General features: G+C 46.8%; 8 protein-coding genes across 8 annotated transcripts; 5 read left to right on the forward strand and 3 right to left on the reverse strand.

Moving 5' to 3' along the window:
* Positions 1-1,880: 1,880 nt before the first annotated feature.
* N7483_009947 (uncharacterized protein) lies at positions 1,881-4,799 on the forward strand (the record flags this gene model as incomplete). Its single annotated transcript, XM_057093374.1, has 4 exons — positions 1,881-2,034; positions 2,297-2,449; positions 2,514-2,824; positions 2,853-4,799. The coding sequence occupies 4 exons, from the start codon at positions 1,881-1,883 to the stop codon at positions 4,797-4,799; spliced, it is 2,565 nt and encodes an 854-aa protein (XP_056942670.1).
* Positions 4,800-5,564: 765 nt separating this feature from the next.
* On the forward strand, positions 5,565-6,485 carry N7483_009948 (PIG-F family protein; the record flags this gene model as incomplete). Its single annotated transcript, XM_057093375.1, has 2 exons — positions 5,565-5,972; positions 6,045-6,485. 2 exons carry the CDS (start codon positions 5,565-5,567, stop codon positions 6,483-6,485), a joined length of 849 nt encoding a protein of 282 aa, XP_056942671.1.
* A 226-nt stretch (positions 6,486-6,711) lies between these two features.
* Positions 6,712-7,533, reverse strand: N7483_009949 (enoyl-CoA hydratase/isomerase family protein; the record flags this gene model as incomplete). The annotated part of the gene is made up of 1 exon (XM_057093376.1): positions 6,712-7,533. One exon carries the CDS (start codon positions 7,531-7,533, stop codon positions 6,712-6,714), a length of 822 nt encoding a protein of 273 aa, XP_056942672.1.
* A 240-nt stretch (positions 7,534-7,773) lies between these two features.
* On the forward strand, positions 7,774-9,767 carry N7483_009950 (transcription factor domain-containing protein; the record flags this gene model as incomplete). Its single annotated transcript, XM_057093377.1, has 4 exons — positions 7,774-7,783; positions 7,836-7,848; positions 7,915-8,737; positions 8,790-9,767. The coding sequence occupies 4 exons, from the start codon at positions 7,774-7,776 to the stop codon at positions 9,765-9,767; spliced, it is 1,824 nt and encodes a 607-aa protein (XP_056942673.1).
* Positions 9,768-10,256: 489 nt separating this feature from the next.
* On the forward strand, positions 10,257-11,813 carry N7483_009951 (uncharacterized protein; the record flags this gene model as incomplete). The annotated part of the gene is made up of 1 exon (XM_057093378.1): positions 10,257-11,813. One exon carries the CDS (start codon positions 10,257-10,259, stop codon positions 11,811-11,813), a length of 1,557 nt encoding a protein of 518 aa, XP_056942674.1.
* Positions 11,814-12,959: 1,146 nt separating this feature from the next.
* On the reverse strand, positions 12,960-15,039 carry N7483_009952 (uncharacterized protein; the record flags this gene model as incomplete). The annotated part of the gene is made up of 3 exons (XM_057093379.1): positions 12,960-13,398; positions 13,459-14,489; positions 14,545-15,039. 3 exons carry the CDS (start codon positions 15,037-15,039, stop codon positions 12,960-12,962), a joined length of 1,965 nt encoding a protein of 654 aa, XP_056942675.1.
* A 540-nt stretch (positions 15,040-15,579) lies between these two features.
* On the forward strand, positions 15,580-17,749 carry N7483_009953 (uncharacterized protein; the record flags this gene model as incomplete). The annotated part of the gene is made up of 5 exons (XM_057093380.1): positions 15,580-15,685; positions 15,760-15,976; positions 16,057-16,119; positions 16,175-17,130; positions 17,181-17,749. The coding sequence occupies 5 exons, from the start codon at positions 15,580-15,582 to the stop codon at positions 17,747-17,749; spliced, it is 1,911 nt and encodes a 636-aa protein (XP_056942676.1).
* A 209-nt stretch (positions 17,750-17,958) lies between these two features.
* Positions 17,959-20,001, reverse strand: N7483_009954 (putative acyl-CoA dehydrogenase; the record flags this gene model as incomplete). The annotated part of the gene is made up of 3 exons (XM_057093381.1): positions 17,959-19,486; positions 19,546-19,825; positions 19,878-20,001. Coding segments are annotated over 3 exons (1,932 nt in total), but the record flags the coding sequence as incomplete, so codon positions are not given.
* Positions 20,002-20,344: the final 343 nt, after the last annotated feature.

Below are 20,344 nucleotides of genomic sequence, written 5' to 3' on the forward strand. Positions count from 1 at the left end.
AATCGCTCGTAAAGAGGCTTTTCAAACCCAAACTATTCAAAACAGCTTTGCAGCAGCTGGTTTAGTACCATTCAACCCAGATCGAGTGCTTTCTAAGTTGAATATTCTTCTTCGAACACCTACACCCCCAGGTAGCCGCCCTACCAGTCGATCAAGCCAATTTTCACCTAAGACACCTCAAAACATTATCCAGCTTCAGCGGCAAGCTAGTTCAATCAAATCTCTTCTAAAACAACGCTCAAGAAGCCCTCCAAGTCCACTCAAACAGCAAATCGATCAAGTTCTTAAGGCCTGTGAAATTCAGATGCATTCAACAGCTTTATTAGAGGTTGAAACACGTAAATTACGTGCCGCACACGAGAAGCAGAAGCAAAAGCGCCAACGGTCTACTAGACAGATACCTAATGAGGGTGGAATGACGGTTCAAGAGGGCCAGGAAGCTATACAGCGTGCTATACAGGTGGTTGAAGCGCCAATTGCCCCTCCCGTACCACCGCGGAGAGCGCCTGTTTTACAGCCTCAGCCAACGAGGAGAAAGCTGCCGACATGTAAAAAGTGTGGAGAAGAAGGACATAGGTCAGATCATTGTGATATTTAGATAAATATTTTAATAAATTGGCGTTATGGTGGTTAATAATTTATCTAAAGTAGTATAATAGGTGGTAGGTGATCCGCTCGCTTGGGTGATCCGCTCGCTTGGGAATCACGTTAGTTATATTTGTGCCTGACTAATGAGGCTGCCAAAAACCCCGAATCCATCCCTCCACGTGACCGGGGACCGTTTGCGATGACCTACAACTTGGAGTATGGATATACAACAGTCCACACCTGGGCATCTATACTACCTAGGTACTAATAGACGACAATTTTGATTAATGAAGATGGGTTTTCTCTTGAATAATCAATCACATATTATTTTATTAAATTATTCAATTCTCTTTCCTACTATATATATTCTACATAGATCCATACCAACATTTGAAGTGGCTTATTTAAATGCTCATTTGTACCTGAGACATTGACTCCACTGTGTCCCTGGATCCGGATCCTCCATTCAGCAACCCAAAACCAAAACCCCTAAATTAGAACAGGATCTAAATGTGAAAGAAGGTCCAGAACCTCATGGAATGCTATTCAGATGAAAACATACTTGAATTTCATTGTTGATCTTTGATCACATCTCTTTTTTTTCAACCTCTCCTCTCTTGCTCTACTTCAATTCTTACATGCACATGTGTATTCTTTTTTTACCCTCGGAGACCCTCGAACCTCGTCATGAATCATCCTGCAGGCCCAACTAGATCTGTCATCTATGTGATATCAAGTGACAGCCAACCCTGAATCCCCCCCCCCCGCGAACCGTGGATTGTTCTTCTTTCCTACTCCGTATTCTCATCTTCTCCCTTCCTCCTCTTCAAACTCCTTCGTATCCTATTTCTTCTTGTTCCTTACCGATCCCTCCGCCATTACGATTCATTTCGTTCCAACTACAGAACCCGAGTGTGTGCGTGAGAGAGAAAGCCACACAAAAAACCCCCCTTTAGCTCGTGCTCCTCCACTTCTTCCCCCCTCCACTACCTCTCGACAGTCACATTCTTTCTTCCCCTTGTGAATTTTTTTTTCAAACCGGGAGATTTGATATTTGGCCCCCCTTTCTCCCTTGATATACCTTGACTCGCCTCTTCTACGGTCAACTTCGAAGGTGACTCTTGGGCCCAGCCCCGGTATTTCCTGCGGGCGGTGACGTCTCACCCCCATAGACATTCCCGCGAATCCAGTGTCCGGCCCTCCCAAATTCGTCGAATCTCTCCCAATCAAAGATACAGTTGACCGCCGAATTATATTACATCTTTCAATTTCTCGTCTGATTTCCGGCCATTATGGTCACCGGTAAATCCCAGCCAGCTGTTGAACCGGTCCAGCTGCCCATCTCTTCGCCTGAACCCGTTGGCGCCGGCTCCCCACCCTCAAAGCGAGACCTCGCCTCGTGGTGGAGACAGTTCAAGCGAAATTCGAGGAAAGATGATCTGAAAGGTACGTTGGTCGTTGGCATAAGTTGGAGATTTGGTCTTTGCGGTCTACTCCAGAATCCTCTCACATCCTGTCGCATTCTCTCGTTATCGGCGTGCGGCGGCTCACGATCATCCCCCCTGATCCGCCCAAACCCTCGTCGCGGGGAATAAACGAATATTGAAACACATCCTGTTATCACCTCGAGGAAGCCCTACACTCGTTACAAATCAGATGAAGTGATGGTCCACATTTTCCTGTATTGGATGAGCTGACTCGTGAATAGAATCTCCGCGGGGCATCTTTGGAGTACCGTTGAATGAAAGCATCAAGTACGCGAATGTTGCCATTTCTCTCACTAATGAACATGGCGAAAATTTCATTTATGGATATGTTCCTATCGTGGTTGCGAAATGTGGAGTCTTTCTGAAAGAAAAAGGTGCGTCTTCTAAATCCCAATCTTTATAGAGTACAATAGAACTGATCGCGTTTTCTTCTCATAGCGACGGATGTGGAAGGAATCTTCCGACTTAATGGATCCGCAAAACGAATTAAGGACCTTCAAGAGCTTTTCGACTCACCGGAGCGATATGGAAAAGGCTTGGATTGGGAAGGATACACCGTTCACGATGCCGCCAACGTGCTACGCCGCTATCTAAACCAATTACCCGAACCCATCGTACCCCTCGAATTCTACGAGCGCTTCCGAGAGCCTTTACGAGTGTATCAAAAACAAGTGCAAGAGGGATCTCAGGTAGCAGAAGCAGACAAGTTCGATCATGCTAAGGCCGTGTCGACGTATCAGCACTTGATCGTTGAACTCCCCCCCGCTGAACAAACAGTTGCTCCTGTACATTCTCGATCTCCTCGCTGTTTTCGCATCCAAGTCAGAACAGAACCGAATGACGTCGGCCAATCTTTCCGCCATTTTCCAACCCGGCATGCTCTCCCACCCACAACATGATATGTCCCCGGAAGAGTACAAGCTCAGTCAAGACGTCCTGATCTTTCTGATCGAGAATCAGGATCACTTCTTGGTGGGAATGAACGGTACCAAAGCCGATGAGCAGACCATCAAGGAGGTTCAAGCTGGCATTCAGCCAAAAATTGTGGTACCCTCCGGACAATCGATCGGCGGCACTAAGTCGGCTGGCTCAACCATCAGACGGTCAGCCTCTAGCGCCAGCGCGAGCACGGAGAGCCATCGAAAGTTGGATACACTTCGTCGCAATGCTTCTGTCTCGTCCCGCAACTCACGCAATTCGCGTACCTCCAATACGATCCCTAGCCCCGGAACACCTACTTCGATCTCTGGCAGTGTACATCGCAGCAACACCCTTCCCTCTAAAATGGGTCCTGCAGTTGCCACTGCGCGTCATGCACGGGCTGTTGAGGCCGGGTCAGCTAATCCATCCACGCTCTCTGTTTCGCATGGCAGTTCACGCTCGACAAGCCGAGCGCCTTCCGTGCGAGAAGAGCCAGAGCCAAAGGAAGAGCAGAAGACTGAGCAAAAGCCCGAGCAAAGAAGCACACAGCCTGTGCCAGCAACATCGTCAACAGGACCAACATATGTTCATACTTCCACTCATGGTCCTATCCCCGTCGCTGCCGCCGCTCACTTGAGTATCACCGATCTCCCTCACCCGCATGAAAATCTCGACACTCCCACTCCTACATCCCCACCGCCCCCTCGAGTTGCGACGCCAAATCGAGAGCGCAAGCTCTCCAATCTTTTCAGCAAATCCCCTCCACCTGCAGATCGTGAGCATAGAGAACCACGGCAACCCAACCGTCTTAAAAAAAAGCGGATCCCAGGAAGTGCCAGCGTCAGTGCCCAAAGCTCTTCCAACTCCCTTCATGGACCATCTTTCGAACCTCCTGCCGACATGACTGCAGAGGCCAATCGCGAGCCACAATCAATAGAGGCAGCATTCGGAGAGGCTACTCCCAGGCCTCCCAATGCGGCTATCTTGAATAACCGCGAAGCAGCATCAGAATCCAACCCATTCTTGGTTGATCCTGCCGGAAATCACACTGAAAGTTCTTTGCGACCTCATCAGTCGCGCACACCCTCGATGAACTCTCGATCATCATTCACCGACGCGTCTGATTTAGACCAGCCTGAAGATGGTAGTCGTGCTGACCGTCGAGATCACCGGCGAAGCTGGCGCTTCCATCGCTCTGCGAAGCGTAGCAGTGAACATGTCGGACTAGGCCTAGCATCTCCCCCGCTAGGAGCAACCCACCCAGAACTTGAACAAAGCACCAGTTCAATTGCCAGTGGTGGACATACAAGCAATGATCCCTCTAGTCAGCCTATCAGCTTGGATGCTGGCATCCAAGCCGGTTCAATATCAAGTGCTGAGCCCGAGAGGAGGAGTCTCTTTGGTAAATTCAAAGCCAAGGTGGCTCAGGTTCGAGATGGGGTCCGTGATGATCGAGAGCGAATGAAGAGCCCTACTCCGCTTGACAGTGGATCATCGACTCTCAGCCAACAACCTCTTTCTCCGACTATTAACCAGACCAATGGCAAGCCTTCCGGTGATGTGCCAAGTGATCCTCCCAAGGAGGAACCATCGCGTTCTCCATCATCACCTCTGCCAGGTGCCGGTCTTCCCCCTCCAATTCCAGAAGAACCTCACAGCCCTGAGTTGGTAGCTGCTGTTCCTGCTGTCGATGCCCCAAAGGAAGACTCTGCACCGGCGGCAGAATCCAAGCCGATGGAGCCTTTACCTGTCTCTGAACTACCGCTCAAAGACACAGCAACTGAGAAAGAAGTATCAAACTAGTTGCACCTGTCTCCTTGGTTTTATTGCCATTTCATCTCTTAGATGCCTCTTGTCAGATATCCTTACTCGCCATGATGAAACTGCTTATGGATTACCTCACGATTGACCTCTCAATGATTCTCTCCTCTTCCCTTCTTCTTCCCCTTTCCCTTTTTTTTCTTAGTAGCCAGCCCCAGGTCAAATCCTATGCTACTATGGAGACCTCTCTCTTATATGCTTGTTCGATTGCCCCGACATGATATTCTTTGAGCCCATGCGGCTCCTCATCTTGTTATTCCCATGTTTCCCCTGCCATTTGTCGATGATTTCTATCAATGACTTTTTGCGTGACACGACTGTATGTATGCCTCTATGCTTCGTTGATATTCAAGCCAGCCTATGTTCATTTCGGTATTTCTGCCGGTTATTTGGTGCCTACAGGAAGGGTAGAATTGGAATTGAATGCATGAAACCCAGAGACTTTTTTCTCTACCTCACTTTCTATCTCTAATTCAAACCGTCTATGTCTTCTTTAAACTTACAAATAACTAAATAATAAAATAATTGGGTTGAAACGAACTCCTGATGAGATACACATCTCATGTTGCCGCCCGAAAAACCAGGCGACTATAGCCTCACCAAACCAGACAAACATAAGTGGATCTCATATTGACCCTTTTACGCCGGTTTACCCGGAGCTTCAAGCACGGAGATTCATACCAGAAAAAAGGGTGCGCAAAGAAGAAACGTGTCCAGGAGGGAATCAAAGGCACCTCCTCATTCACCATGGCGTCTCCCAGTACCTTTATCTCTGCTGTGAACCCACCCAGCTCGCCATCACAACCTCCTGTCGAAAAACCATCTCCACCACCTGTCAATATTCTCCCCTCTCAACTCGCGCAAACCTATTCATACGTGCACCCAACAATTCTCCTGGCATTGGGAGTGACACGGTTCAATGCCTTGGTAGAAAATCCAGTTTCCGAACTCCTCAATGATCTTCCTTGGCTAGCGCTCTTGCAACTGAGCTATGTCATACTTTGTCTCCCGCCCGCGGGATCACTAGCCTCAGACAGCTCATCTAGTGAGAAAAGTCAACGGTCAACCTCTGGTACCACACGCCCAGGCAAGCCTGGACCTCGCCGAAAGCACTCAGGAAAGAATTTGTGGGCTGGAATCTGGGCTAAGTTGATGGTACGTCCTACCTCGTTCATCGCAGGGACAATTCTTCCAGGTCTAATATACTAATCAATGCACTCACTATAGCCCGCGTTCCTCTCTGTGGCCTTGACATTTTTCATCGCCACCCCAGTCATCGCCGTTCTACTCGTTCTCTTCGGTGCCCCGCTTACCACCCACAACTATGAGACCATCCTCTGCGCAGCTCATATGGCTCTTCTCTCCTCTTCCGGATTGACCTACGTTCATGGACTAGATGCCTCTGTCTGGAAGGAGGTTTGGGGATTTGCGCGCCCCGTCGACGCGGTTTGGGGCGGTGCCTTTGGTACCGTTCTGGGTGCTTGGTTCGGTGCTATTCCCATTCCTTTGGACTGGGATCGCCCATGGCAAGCATTCCCCATTACCATTCTGGCAGGTGCATACATGGGCTACGTGGTGGGGACCTTGGTTTCTCGCACACCCTTATTGTATGGTAAGCGCCTTCAGTTTACGCATGGCCAAGATGAGGAAGAGGAGAAGACCAACTAGAATGATTCACTCTACTAGTACTTAATTATTTGTGTTGTATTTTAGCACAACTCGCAGACTCCATGTATTACTATTTGGGACAATACTTTTCATTTCAAGACAAAGTATATGGGAAGAAAATAATCATCTAAACGATACAGCTTCAATTTCAGAACCAGTCGCTCAGATATTGCTATCAGAGTGTAACATACATCTAGGAATAATTTCAAATACAAGTTCATCCGAGTCACAACTTGCTGGCTTTAAAACTACCATGTCTCCCGGATCCTCCACTGAACTTGGCAGCGCCCTGAATAGCTTCAGCTGAAATGACTTTCTTGCCAGCTGTGAACTCTTGAGATAAAGCATCTTTGAAAGAGCGAGCTTCATAGGCACTGTAGTAGCAGGATTGTCGATCTGTATTAAGACACAAATCAGGGAAAGTCATAAGCTGACGCGCAAGCTCCAAAGCACAATTCAATGACTCCCCTTTGGGTACAACACGATTAGCTAGGCCCATAGTCAGTGCCTCATTTGCATTGACCGGTCGACCAGTCAAGATCATATCCATTGCACGACCAAGTCCAACAATAGCTTGTAATCGAACAGTCCCACCATCAATGAGAGGAACACCCCAGCGGCGACAAAACACACCAAAAATCGCATCTTCCTCGATAATACGAAGATCAGCTAGGAGACTAAGTTCAAGTCCTCCAGCAACAGCATAGCCTGCTACTGCACAGATCATCGGCTTCTGAACAATCAATCTTGAAGGTCCCATCGGGCCTAGATTGCGCTCGTTGACAGGTTGCAGGTTCTCAGCGGGCTCATTCTGTTTCTGGGCAACTTGGTGTAGATCTGCTCCTGAACAGAAATTGCCTCCATTGCCTGTCAAGATACACACTTTTTGTGTTGTGTCGGACTCGAAATTGAGAATAGCTTCATAGAGGTGTTTGGCCGTGGCAAGATCAACAGCATTTCTCCTCTCTGGTCGATTGATTGACAGAATGGTAATTCCAGGATGAGAAGTCTTATCGATCATCACAGTTTCTGAATTGATTTCTGCCATTTTATCCTGTTCATGAAAGGAAACATCACCATATTGTATGAATTCATATTGAAGTGGGGAATAACCCGGTTTAAGTTGTTCAAATTAAAGAGGAAAAACAACGCCGAGATGCCTCGGTTTAATCTCTCCACCTCCATTTTGAACCACCCCGATGATCTGCGCCATGTCCAGTGCATGTATAATCTGTCATAAGCGTAAGGTAAATGATTTGCGCTCTTGTAAATGCGAGAATCATCACTAATGAGTCCAGGTGCGTTGTGATCTGGCGACCCACAATCCCTGCACCAACTGCACCAAGTCAGAAGTAGAGTGCAAGTAAGTGGGCTGAGGGCTCTATATCAAGTATTCAGCATGAACAGTCAAAATTAACTTGATATACAGACCATATACACGGAAGCGCAAGAGATTCACCAACAGTCTCTCACCAGGACGTACTCGCAATGCGCCTGAGTCAGACTCGGTCAGTCGGCGAAGTTCGCAATTGCCGGTGGACCCGCCCCTTGAGAGCACAATTGCATCAAGTCTATCTCCTCAACAAGTTACTGAAGGAGCTACCGTGAGAAATGAGACTATTGAGAGTACAGAAGTAAATACAACCATCGAAAATGATTCTTTTATCAAACAAGAAACCTATCGCGGTCGGAGCGAGTACTTGGGTGGCAGTGTTCCGTTTGATGAAAATATGGTCAAGCCCGGTCATCAAACAACATATACAAGTCCAACGGCCTCTGCGACTGATATTCAAATGCTCCGTGAACAAGGTGCATTTGATCTTCCGCCAGTATCAATTCAAAAACAGCTGATGGAGAGTTTCAATAAATACTGTGCTCCTTGGACCCCCGTTATCGACCCCGCATGGCTAGATGAGTCAACACCACCTTCGATGTTACTACTTCAATCTATCTTCCTTGCTGGGAGTCGAGTATCTAAAGCCCATCTGGAGTATGGATCAAGCGAAGTCTTTTATCGACGTGCAAAGTTGCTCTTCTTTTTTGGTGGCGGACATGGATCCCTCATATCTATTGTTGCTGCTTGTCTGCTGCATTGGTATAATCCTGTTGGACCTGAAGATGTCTCGACTGATACTAGTGGTTTCTGGATACGCACAGCTGGAGCAATGGCATTTCAAATTGGATTACACAAAGAGCCACCCCCGAATACTAAATATCGCGGTCTCCGCCGAAGGTTATGGTGGTCGTTAGTGGTAAGTTTTCCCATGGACACCATCTTATATGACCAACACTGACTCGCCACAGATCCGAGACAATGTCATCTCAGTCGGTGTTGGACGACCAAGAACTATCAACTTACGCGATAGTGATGTTCTCCCTCCTTCAATACATGATTTTGCGACCAAGGATTTCCGTACTCAACTCTTCTTAGCATATTGCTCAATATCATGCCTCCTAGGAGATACTGTTGAATGCTACCTGCGACGAGAGATATCGCGACAACGACGAGTTGACCTTGAGAATGCCGTTTATCGATGGGCCAAACAAGTGATTCCAAAACTCCGCACATCTACTTTGACCACAGAGGATACCATGACCTCTCAGTTCGAAGTTCAACAACTGCTTGTCATGTATTTCGTGGTTTTAACCATCCTCCACCGGTCACCAACACCCAACAGTGTCCCACCCGCAGCATCTCTAGTAGCCTCATCATTCATTGCAGGCATATATGAAGAATTTCTCTTACGAGATGAACTTCGCTATCTTGGTCCTGTCTTCGCATTCTACCCACTCTGCGCAGGTCTCTCTCTGCTATCATGTTGTCGCTACACGCAACTACAAACCACAGCCGAGCATGAGTTGACCGTGATGAAACTCTCACTGCAGAAATTATCAGAGCGATGGCTCTCAGCTGTTGGACCCTTGAACGCCTTGAATAAATTAACAGAAAAGGTCCGAGAGCAAGGACCGATCGATGGGTCCCCGCCAACTCTCGACATTGAAAGTGCTGCCTTCTTTGAAGGATTTGATCTGAAAATGTGTAAACAATGGCGATTTATAACACATACTTCTGAGTTGGAAACCAACTTGGGAGAGCCGACATGTACATTGGCCGAGGTGCAAGATCTGACGGACACACTCCCGGCATTCGATACACGCCCGGAGGATATGCTGGTTGATTTTAATTTCCCTTTGAATCCTGATAGTGAGATGGAGCCATTCGGTACCAACTGGGAAGGCTCTGGGTTTGATTGGAGTGGTTCATGGTTATTGAATGTATAATAGTTTGTTGCTCGTACTACTAGTATAACCGCGGCAATGTACAGTATATCAGGACGGAATTGACCGGGTAGTACTAGTAACAGTGCTACATACTATCCACTGGCATGGGTTAAGTAAATATTCACTTCATCCTTGATGAACGTCCAAACTAGTTTGAGATATTAAAGCCACTTATAGATTCATTCAAGTTTTAGACCAAAATATCTGGGATTAAAGGCTGGTTGATCATTGATTTACCACGTGACTATTTGAGGGGTTAAGTCGCCATTATCCACGAGAGTCACGACATCTTCCAATGTTAACTCGATTCTTTCTTCAAATGTTCTGAAGATGGTTCAAGTTGTTGATTTCGAGCCCAAAATACGTGATTCTTGTAACTTGAAATCAAAAACTCCATATTATTCTCTTCTCTCCCTGAGCTATTCTCTCCATTCTCCAAGTTAATACCTTTGTTGACTCCCCGAATCTCGGTCGCGAGGTCATTTCCCGATGAATGACAGTGAATTTAAAGTGCGAAAACGCAACCCAAAAGCCTGTAGACGCTGTCACCGTCGGAAGCAGAGATGCGTGGGCTATCCGAATTGTCTGAACTGCGAAGCTGCGAACTCCATATGTACCAGATCAGAGACATCTGCATTCCAACCGGCATCCGAACGATATCATGGAATGTCAAAAGATGCGTTGTTTCATAGGATCGAGGAGTTGGAAGCTCAATTAAATAATGTCACCAAGAATTCAAATTGCCCCAATGAAACTTCCCTGCGATATGAAAGCCCTGAGCAACTCCCTCCTAACCTTCCCGAGGTAGGCCACCTGTTTGATGTGATGGAGTTCTTGACCGTGGGACAGATGACAGAGGCGACCCACCAAACAACTGTTTCAGCACCAAGGACGTTGATTGCCAGGGAGATGGACCAATTATTTGAAAACACTGTCTTAGAGAGTTATGACTCGGAAAAAGCTGCTAGTGCTGGCAATAAGGAGAACGACATAGAGTCCGGTGATGACAACCTACTCGCGCGCCCGGCAGTCCCACCTGATGGAGAAGGTTTGAAGTACATCCGCGTTTACATGGAGACAATGCATAACCACATGCCGTATATTGATAGCGAGGAGATTTATCAACTCCACGAGAAAAGACTCGAATCCATTGCGCCAACACGTTCTGCACGTTGGAAGTCATTCAAGATCTTCATGGTCTACGCTATTGGAGCCGCAACATGTCGAGCTACAGAGAGCCAGCCCAGTGTCCCCGTCGCTGATCTTCTACGCACAGCTTTACAACACAAGCCTGCTGTCACAGAACTCCGCTCTCTTCAAAGCATCGAGGCCATGATGCTACTGATCATGTACAACCTACGCATACCAAACAGTGCTAATATTTGGTACATGATTGGTCTCGCCATGCGAACAGCAATAGACCTTGGGCTGCATAGAGAAGTCAACTATCTCCAATTAAAACCCGACGAGTCCCAACGGAGGCGACGCTTATTCTGGAGCGTTTACGTCATGGATCGAAGCATTGCCCGGCTTCTTGATCGACCTTTCAATATTGCTGAATATGACATCGACGTTGGTTTGCCATTTGACTACCAAGAGCCATTCCAGGGATATTCTCATGAGGAACCTCTGCGACGAGAAAGACATTTAAGAACGAGTATCGCCGTTTTCATCCCTGCTATCAGGCTGATTCGCTTGAAGTCGCAAATCCAAACCCGAGTTCACAGAGTCGATAAAGATGTTTCGTTGCTGCTGCCAGAGATCAACCCTTTATTTTCAGCCTTGGAAGAATACAAAAGATCTCTTCAATCTGACCTCTCGCCCATGGACAAAGACTGGATCAATATGCACTGGAATAATGGCATTATGATTCTAATCCAACCGTTTCTAAGTGAACTTCCTTCTGATCATGAATTGATTCAGACCTGTATGAAGGCATCTGGAAGGATGTGTCAGGTTTACAAGTCGCTGCATCAAAAGGGGTATATAGGCTTTGGGTATTTCTTAGTCAGTACTTTGTTCAAAGCCGGTCTTACATTATGGTGAGTAGGAACGAATTTGATTACATTCTGCTTGGATTGAACTAATATTGAACCCACAGCTACTGTCTATTCCGATCTTCACAACCATGCTCGATTGATGTGGCAAATGACTTAGGTGCCTGCTCCTCGTTCCTGTTTGCCGTGGCGGAACGCAACAAAAAATTAGAGAAATACCGTGATACCTGGGAAGCAGTCCTCACCAAGGTCATGGAGCATCTCGACCGAGTATCCTGCTCCCAAGATATTTCACGAGCTATCACCAGACAGGCTAGTCCCTCAAGTTTGCGATCTGCATCATTGACAGGTGGCCTTGACTCTGAATCTTGCTTGAGCAGTGCAGATATACCGTTCCTGAATAACATTCATTCTGTTCTGAGTAGAGGGCTTCATTCCCAGGGACCGTGGAATCCGCTGCAGACTGATGAATGGAATACAACTGATCTTGCTCATGCTGACTATGAACCTTCGTTTGAAGACCTCGAAGACATGTATCCCGCTCTCCAAGCAAGCACAAGGAACCTGGCATCTTTGGATAAAGATGAAATATGGGATAGCATGATAACGGGAAATCTTTTGGAGGAGAGCAGAGCCGAGCTGCGCATGTTTGACGATTTCTTTGCGAATGCGCAATGATCCTGGCGATCATAGAGCTCTTTTACTACTTGGGTTCCTGCACTTTTATTCGCCGCCTGTCTTGATACCCGACTCGGAGGAGAGCCTACAGCTTGATTCCCTAGGGCTACCAATTGCCTATATCCAATCTTGGAACAATATACATCACATTTGAACAGTTAACCTTCCCTTCCAGATACCCCTCCAGCTAACCATGTAGGTAACCCTGTAGGTACCTCCATACAAAGAGGGGTCGGACATCAGTCACCTGTAGATGCTCTGACTCGGACTGAGCCATGTACTTAAGTATGTGAACACACCTGTCCAAGCGCTTGAGTGCTGGGAACTTATCTTTCCCAATTTCAAATGCTCACTGCTATGTACTTTGGCAGTGCCGCGCGAAGCGCGGCGTGAGCACTTGTGAGATACTACTTGTCATAATGAAGGAGTTATATACCATCTATCGCCTACTTATTACTCTTCCCAGCGATGATGCTATCTTTCAATGGTTCTCAAGTTCCACACTGGAATATCCTGCCTACATCTTTGCTCTATTCTCTTTAGACAAATCCAAGTGATAGTACTGCTTGAAATGTTCCAAACACCCAGGATTGACCACAGTGCTGCTGACAGTCTTAGGAAGCTGTCCAGTGGATACAACTTCCTTTACCAGAGTCTCCACCTTCTTACCATTGACTGTCATAGGGACCTCTTTAACACCAATCACGAAACGGGGAACATGCTTGCTGCTGAGGCCCCTACGGATGGCATCCTTCATCCCGAGAGCGAGCTGGCTTGTGAATACGTGGTTTGGTTGCATAACCACAAAGAGAAAGAAGGACTCATCGGAATCATGTGGTCTGCGCCTTCCGATGCATAATGTCGCTGAAATCATCTTGTTGAATGGCGCGGACTCGGTAATCGAATAGATATCGGATGACCCGAATCGAATCCCTTGAGGATTCAACACCCCATCACTATGAATTTGTCAATGTCCAAATCGTTCACTTAAGCCTTGATCAAAGAGTCATGCTTACCTTCTTCCATGGATTTGCCAACCGCTCGTCTGAGGATTATAGCTTGCCCAGTCATGTTGAGCCCAACAGTTCTCAAACTTGTCAAAGTATGTACTCTTGTATTTGGATCCATCTTTATCTCCCCAAAAAAAGACAGGCATTGAAGGGAAAGGTTGACGACAGACAAATTCGCCATTCCGCCCAGTATGTTTAATCGATTCACCGCTGACGGGATCCGCTACGTCTATATCTTGACCCAGCATAGGCAGCTGAATCTCACCCGGATAGAGCGGACCAGCAGGATCTGTACCAATCCAAGATGTAACCAAGTCGGTCCCACCAGTCACACTTGTAAGATGGACATTTGGTGGAAAGGCGCGATAGAACCAGTGATACTGATCTGCGCTTAGATGAGAACCTCCAGTTTGCACCATTCTCAGCGCTGAAAGGTCGAACTGCTCCTTTGGAATGGACCGGGTCATTTCCAACTCCTGCAAATAACGAGGCGAGCATCCCCAGTAGGTTACTCGATGGTACTCGGCAACCTTAGCTAGGATCTTCGCAGTTGGCCATAGTGGTGAGCCGTCATATAAGATCAGCGTTGGTCCTACAGATAAGTGACCGATCATGATGTTCCATAGCACCCACGAGGTACTACTGAACTGGAAAACAACATCTTCGGAGGTGAGCGAGTTGTGAAGTACAGATGTCTTCTTATGTTGTAAGATCACACTGTGACTATGAACGAGGCATTTTGGTTGACCGGTTGTCCCACTCGTATAGAGAATATAAAGCGGATGAGAAAATGGTAGTCTCTTGAATTCCAACTTGTCTTCCGGTCGGGACTTCGTCAAAAATTGATCAAGAGTGAAGAATAGCTTTTCTTTGACCTCCGATAGGATAGGGATCAAGAATAGTTCAGGCTTGGAGTTCATCGCCTGAACAATATTGTTAATTTTCGCCACATTAGACTTCATTTTGCCTTTATAGGCCGATTCACTGTCTGCGAAAAGGACTTTAGGTGTGACCTGTTGCAGTCTTGATATACAGCCCTGATAGGCGTTAGTTCCAGGACTATTATCATTCCAATGATGGTATGCAACTTACCTCTTCACCTAGGTCAGGTGCAATACTCGTCCAGATGGCACCGATACTAGCAGTAGCCAAAAACAAACCCACAGACCAAACACTTGTGGAAATGATAGCTGCAACTCGATCACCTTCTCCAACACCAATGCGTAGTAAAGCACTTCTCGCCTGACGAACATTCTCACACAGCCGGGCCCATGTCCAAACCTCGCCTGCCAAATTCTGACCTTCACGGACTCCAACTAGGGCAGTTTTGGTAGGATCTCTGTCAGTAAGCACGTTCTCTGCATAGTTGACAGTGGCACCACGGAAAAATTCAGGTACATTTTCCATTGGCTCATTAGCATCAAATGCTATCGTCGTGTTTGCTGGAAGAGATGGAATGACGCCAGTGTAGTCATGAAGATCTATCCAGAAGTCTTGCAAATTATTCACAGACCACTGATGGAGCACCTGGGATGACTGTAAGTTTTGATGGAATTTCTTGTTGATATGCGCGCGGTAGATGTTCATTGGAATTTGATCTGGCGGAACCACTGGTGTCCAGATAGGACGTGTCTTAGAACCATTGTGATGTGAGGATTCAGCCATATTGGAAACTTCAATCAACTGAAAGCTATGAAAGTCGAATATTCTGAGCTTTTAGATGTCGATAAACAGAATTCACTTGGGCAAGTCCAACATAATTAATATGTGCCCAGGTGGGCTCCTCGGTAATCGGCACAGACTAACCCACATACCCCACGCCTGACGCAAACGTGTACACATCAAGAGCTTTAGTGGATACTGACTGGTAGATGCAAGAATCCATACGGCTCTTCTCGGTGGTTGTCGGTCATAATCGGTGTTGGTGCTCGGCAGTCGACGATCTCGTCTCTCGGCTGATACATATTAGGTGGTAGGTAGTAGTGAACCCCGCATGAAAGTGAGAATAATGTGGAGAATCTGGAGATAAATCTGGGGATATAAGATAGTAGCGTATTCAAAGGATAATATATCAGTACTTATTCAGAACATAAGAGTTTCTTCAGTTCGAAGCTCTCAAATTTCCAAATGTCTCAATTATCACCATCAACGGCCGAGAAAGGCTTCATTCTCTCACCAGCTAAATTGGAAAATCCAGCAACATCCGATAAAGTCTTCGAGCGAATTCTGAACTGTTAGTGTTGAAGTCATATGAGGCGGAATAGCTTCAAATGGTGATTTGAGAATTTACTTACAATGGCATCCTAGGGTACCTACCTCACGATGTAGTCGCAAAGATTACTCCTGAATTGACCAAGTTCGGTCGTGATGCCATTTCCAATGAAATCAACAGCCTGATAGGAAATGCGGAAAGACAGGAACCATATATCAAGCCTTATAATGTATGGGGTGCGCGGCATGATACTGAGCGATTGGTGACCAGTACTGGTTGGAAGGAGTTGGGAAAATGGGGCATCAAAAATGGGTAAGTCTTTATGATGTTCCGCTTTAAACAGCTCACATTCAAGTGGATATTTGAGCTGATTTCTTTTTCGCACTATAAAGCGTGGTAGGGCTTGGTTATGAGGAAGAGTTTGGATCGCATCGTCGAATTATTCAACATGCATTGTGAGTATTACTCTCATATTTCAGTACTAGCTATTCTCAACTGACTTCACTCCAGCAACTACATATTCTCTGCATCTTCAGCTACCTACTCCTGCCCAATCTCTATGACTTCGGGAGCAGCACGATTAGTTCGACATCAGTTGACCAACGTACCCTCCGACCACCCATTTCACGAGCTCTACGCCCGTCTTATTGCCCGTGAAAACAACTGGATTTCAGCGCAATGGATGACAGAGCGCCCAGGAGGTAGTGATGTACGTAACAGTGAAACTGTTGCTGTATATTCTCCTCCGGTGACCAAAACTGGCCGATTCGGAAATATCGAAGAGGGAGACTACCTCCTATCAGGCTTCAAGTTCTTCTGCAGTGCCACTGACTGCAATGTTATCCTGCTGTTAGCCAAGACCGAGTCTGGTGAACTTTCTCTATTTGTGGCACCAACAGTAAAAAGAATCACCGACTCTGAGGGGCAAGAGAGGAAAGTCTCCAATGGAATCCGAATTCATCGCTTGAAAAACAAGATGGGTACCAAAGAGCTGCCTACTGCAGAAGTTGAGCTTCAGAATGTGCGCGCACACTTGATCGGTCCAAAGGACCGTGGTATCGTGACCATTGCGCTTTTACTGAATACCACACGCACCCATAATTTCATCACTGCACTATCTTGCCTAAGACGCGCACTAGATATCGCTAAGGCATTTGCCCGGACTCGAACAACTATCAACCAAGAGCTATGGTCATTTCCTATGCACCTCAACGTCTTATCTCAGCTGGAGGTTAAGCACCGCGGCTGGATGCAGCTTGCTTTTTTCACATCATCCTTGCTAAGCTATGTTGATAACGGATTTCCGAAAGAGGCAGCAGGCGTATTCTCAGTTCTGGCAGATTCTTCTACTGCGGCAAACGTCGTGTTGCGAGCTTTTACGTCAACTTCGAAAGCGGTGATTTGCAAATCAGCGACTTTGGCTTTTCAAGAATGCCAGGAGGCTATGGGTGGTGTGGGATACATCGGTTAGTTTGCTTCACTATTTGAATGATGAATTCTACTGACAGCATGACAGATGAGCCCGAAGAGCCAGAGTTCAACGTGAGCAGACTATGGCGTGACACAGCCAGTAATAGTGTTTGGGAGGGAACGACGAATGTGCTGGCCAGCGAAACAGTACGCCACTTAACCAAGAAGAAAAATCTGGTCTTATTTGATGCCTGGATTTCAGACATCATCGGCCGAATTTCGGACGACGAGTTCAAATCTCAATTGTCGAATGTCTGGGCCGAGCTGAATGCTAAGCTTGCAACAGGCCAAAGTCACCATGGCTTGGTGGCTCTTCTTAGTGTTGGTCGCCAGATTATGTTTACTTTGGCCTGGATGGTTTGCGGTATACTACTCACTCTTGATGCCCAGCGGGACAATGATGGTGTGGCTATCGAAGTCGCTCACAGATGGGTCCTTGAAGGACAGGTATTCCCTGGAGAGTTCGCATTCCCAGAAATGATCTATCAACGGTTGGCCTCGTCTCAGAATAAACGGCATACAGAGAAGGAACGAACAGAGTGGGACTCCAGAATAGTCTGGGGTATTGAGCTGCCAGCTACTGCATCTACTGGATACCGAGCATCTAAAATCTAGATCATTGATAATAATTCATGATTAGTATTTTCAAGTTGACTGCCCTAATTTTGGGGTTACCTTTCCCACATTTGTAGTAAAAACACGGGCAGTATCACTCCAGGGCTGGAGCGGGCTAGTACTAGATGTTCCAATTGAGAGAGATTCAAATGTTTCAAGTCACCACATATAAATTCTGCTTAAATTGAAGCCCATATTTAATAGGAATTTCACAGCTTAGCCCATACATTGGCAGTTTGTAGAGATCGATGACCCGACGCACGATTTGCTGGAAGTTCAACGCCCCAAGCAATTCTGCAGTCCCACTCCAGATGTTGATCTCCATTGAGAACTGCGGCTCCAGTTCTTTGAACCGTAACAATATCATGGAAGACCATATCACCAACCCCTCCCTCGGCATCTAAAACCCAGCGTCGGGCAATGTCTCTAGTAACACTGTCTGTGTTCTGTTCAGCTTCAAGGGCCAAAAGCATACCGCAGAGAATCCAGGCTAAAGTAAACATATAACGACGAGCATCGGCGAGAATAGCAGCGGGTGACTGATTGTCTGGAGAGAAACGACGTTTCAGTTCCGACCAGGCAACAATCAATGGATCACGAAGATCTGTAGTTCGGATCAACGCTAAGGTACGATCAAGCCACGAGGAGAAAATGGACATATTGTTGGCCTTGAGGAGGAATCGAGACATCTCACTCGCTAAGACATTTGTAGTCCCCTCCCAGATCGAATTAACTGAGTTGTTGCGCAGGATTCGTGAAATGTTGAACTCTGGCTCGTCAGCTTCATCCATATAGCCTACACCACCCATCGCTTCCTGACATTCCTGGATACCCGCAATAGACATCTTGCTGACGACAGCCTTAGCAGTGGCTGTTAAAGTTCGGAAAACAACGTTTGCTTCCTTTCCAGGAAGGGGCAGGTGAGCGAGATCAGAGGGTTGTGAGTTATTTGACTCCACCAAGCCCATAAGTGCAATTGTAAAGAACGCAAGATTCATGCATCCTCGATGCTTGACTTCCAAGTCTGCAAGGAGACGCATATGCATTGGGATCAGCCATAAGGGCTCACCAACTGTGGTTCTAGCTTTAGCAAAGCTCTTGGCAATGCTAATAGCGCGACGCCATCCAGCAAGTGTCCCAACGAACGTATGGATGCGAGTGACGTTCAAAAGGGGAGCAATAGTTACAATTCCTTGATCTAGCTCGCCAACCAGATGAGCGCGCATGTTTTGCAGCTCGAGTTCAGCGGTTGGCAGCTCTTTTGTGCCAAGCTTATTTTTCAATCGATGAATCCTTACACCATTGGAGATTTGGCGCGAGGACCCATCCTCGTCGACAATCGTTCTTCGCAGCGGAGCCAGAAAGGTGCTAAGTTTCCCTGATGGGGTTTTGGCAAGTAGAAGGGCCACATTAGCATCTGTAGCAGAAGAGAAGAACTTGAATCCATTGATCAAGTAATCTCCTTCTCCAAGTGGATCTGAGCCAGAGGAATTTGATAGTGGAGAGTAGGTTGCCCATGTCTCAGTATTTTGCACGTCGCTTCCACCGGCTCGCTCAGTCATCCATTGTCCTGAAGTCCAGTGATCTTCATTTTCAGAGACAAGCCCCTTAAATACCGCATGGAATGGATGATCAGAAGGTAAGCTTCCAATTTGTGAAGACAGAATAAAAGCAGCACCATCTGTCATGCTGATTGGACATGAGTATAATCCCGAAGAGGGGGAATAGAGATAATTCCTTGAAGGATATCAGCGCATCTTGCTCGATCTCATGAGGCTCAGGTTTTCTTCTCTCACAGTGTATATTGAACAGTCCTGCGGTGTGATCCATAAGCAGGGTCATATCCCGCTGAGACAATCTTATTGCGAGCACCCCAGTATCCCAGCTGTTTCCAGCCTTCAGTTGTGATGAGTCGGTCATAGCCATATCGCTTTCCCCACACATTGTGACTTTTAATATAAGGCTGGTTTCGTTCTGCATCCGCACTCCACTCTCGTACCCGTTCGGATACAGCTTCAGCACCGAGCTGGGTGAAGTGCGGTTCTATTGATTGAAACGTCGCAGATGGAAGATACCCTTGTAGTGTCAGAATGATCTGCTGTCGTTGTTCAAGTCCTAGGAAACTCACATTTTAATAACTGCTGCAGAGATATGTCTGACGTATATGTGTTTTCCAATGCAGCAGGCTGGGTGATATACCCACTCTCCGCCGTCGCAGGCTTGGGGGGCGATGATGACATTGTAAGTGAGTTTCTTCAGATGTTATGAAAGAAAGAAGAAAGCAAACAAAACACTGAAATTTAATAGTTGAGGGGAACTTGAGATGATAATTTGCCAATTGACGATCTTATGAAATGAGGGGGTGTGGAACTTTGGGGGTTGAGATGGACCTCGGCGCTCGGGTGTCAGATCTACGAACCTTGGAAGTGAGCACCCGCGGAATCGCCGAAAATGGAGTATGAGGGTACCAATTGTCACAACATTGGAAATCAATCAACATTGAACTCAATACACACCTCCAAAGCTGACGATAATAATCGCCCTTATCTTCGAATCCCGGAAGTTGAGTTATACATTCTGTATAATGGATAGCGC

This window comes from Penicillium malachiteum, assembly GCF_028827825.1.
Source record: "Penicillium malachiteum strain IBT 17515 chromosome Unknown utg000005l:1.0-9002435.0:1.0-325561.0, whole genome shotgun sequence".
NCBI lineage: Eukaryota > Fungi > Ascomycota > Eurotiomycetes > Eurotiales > Aspergillaceae > Penicillium > Penicillium malachiteum.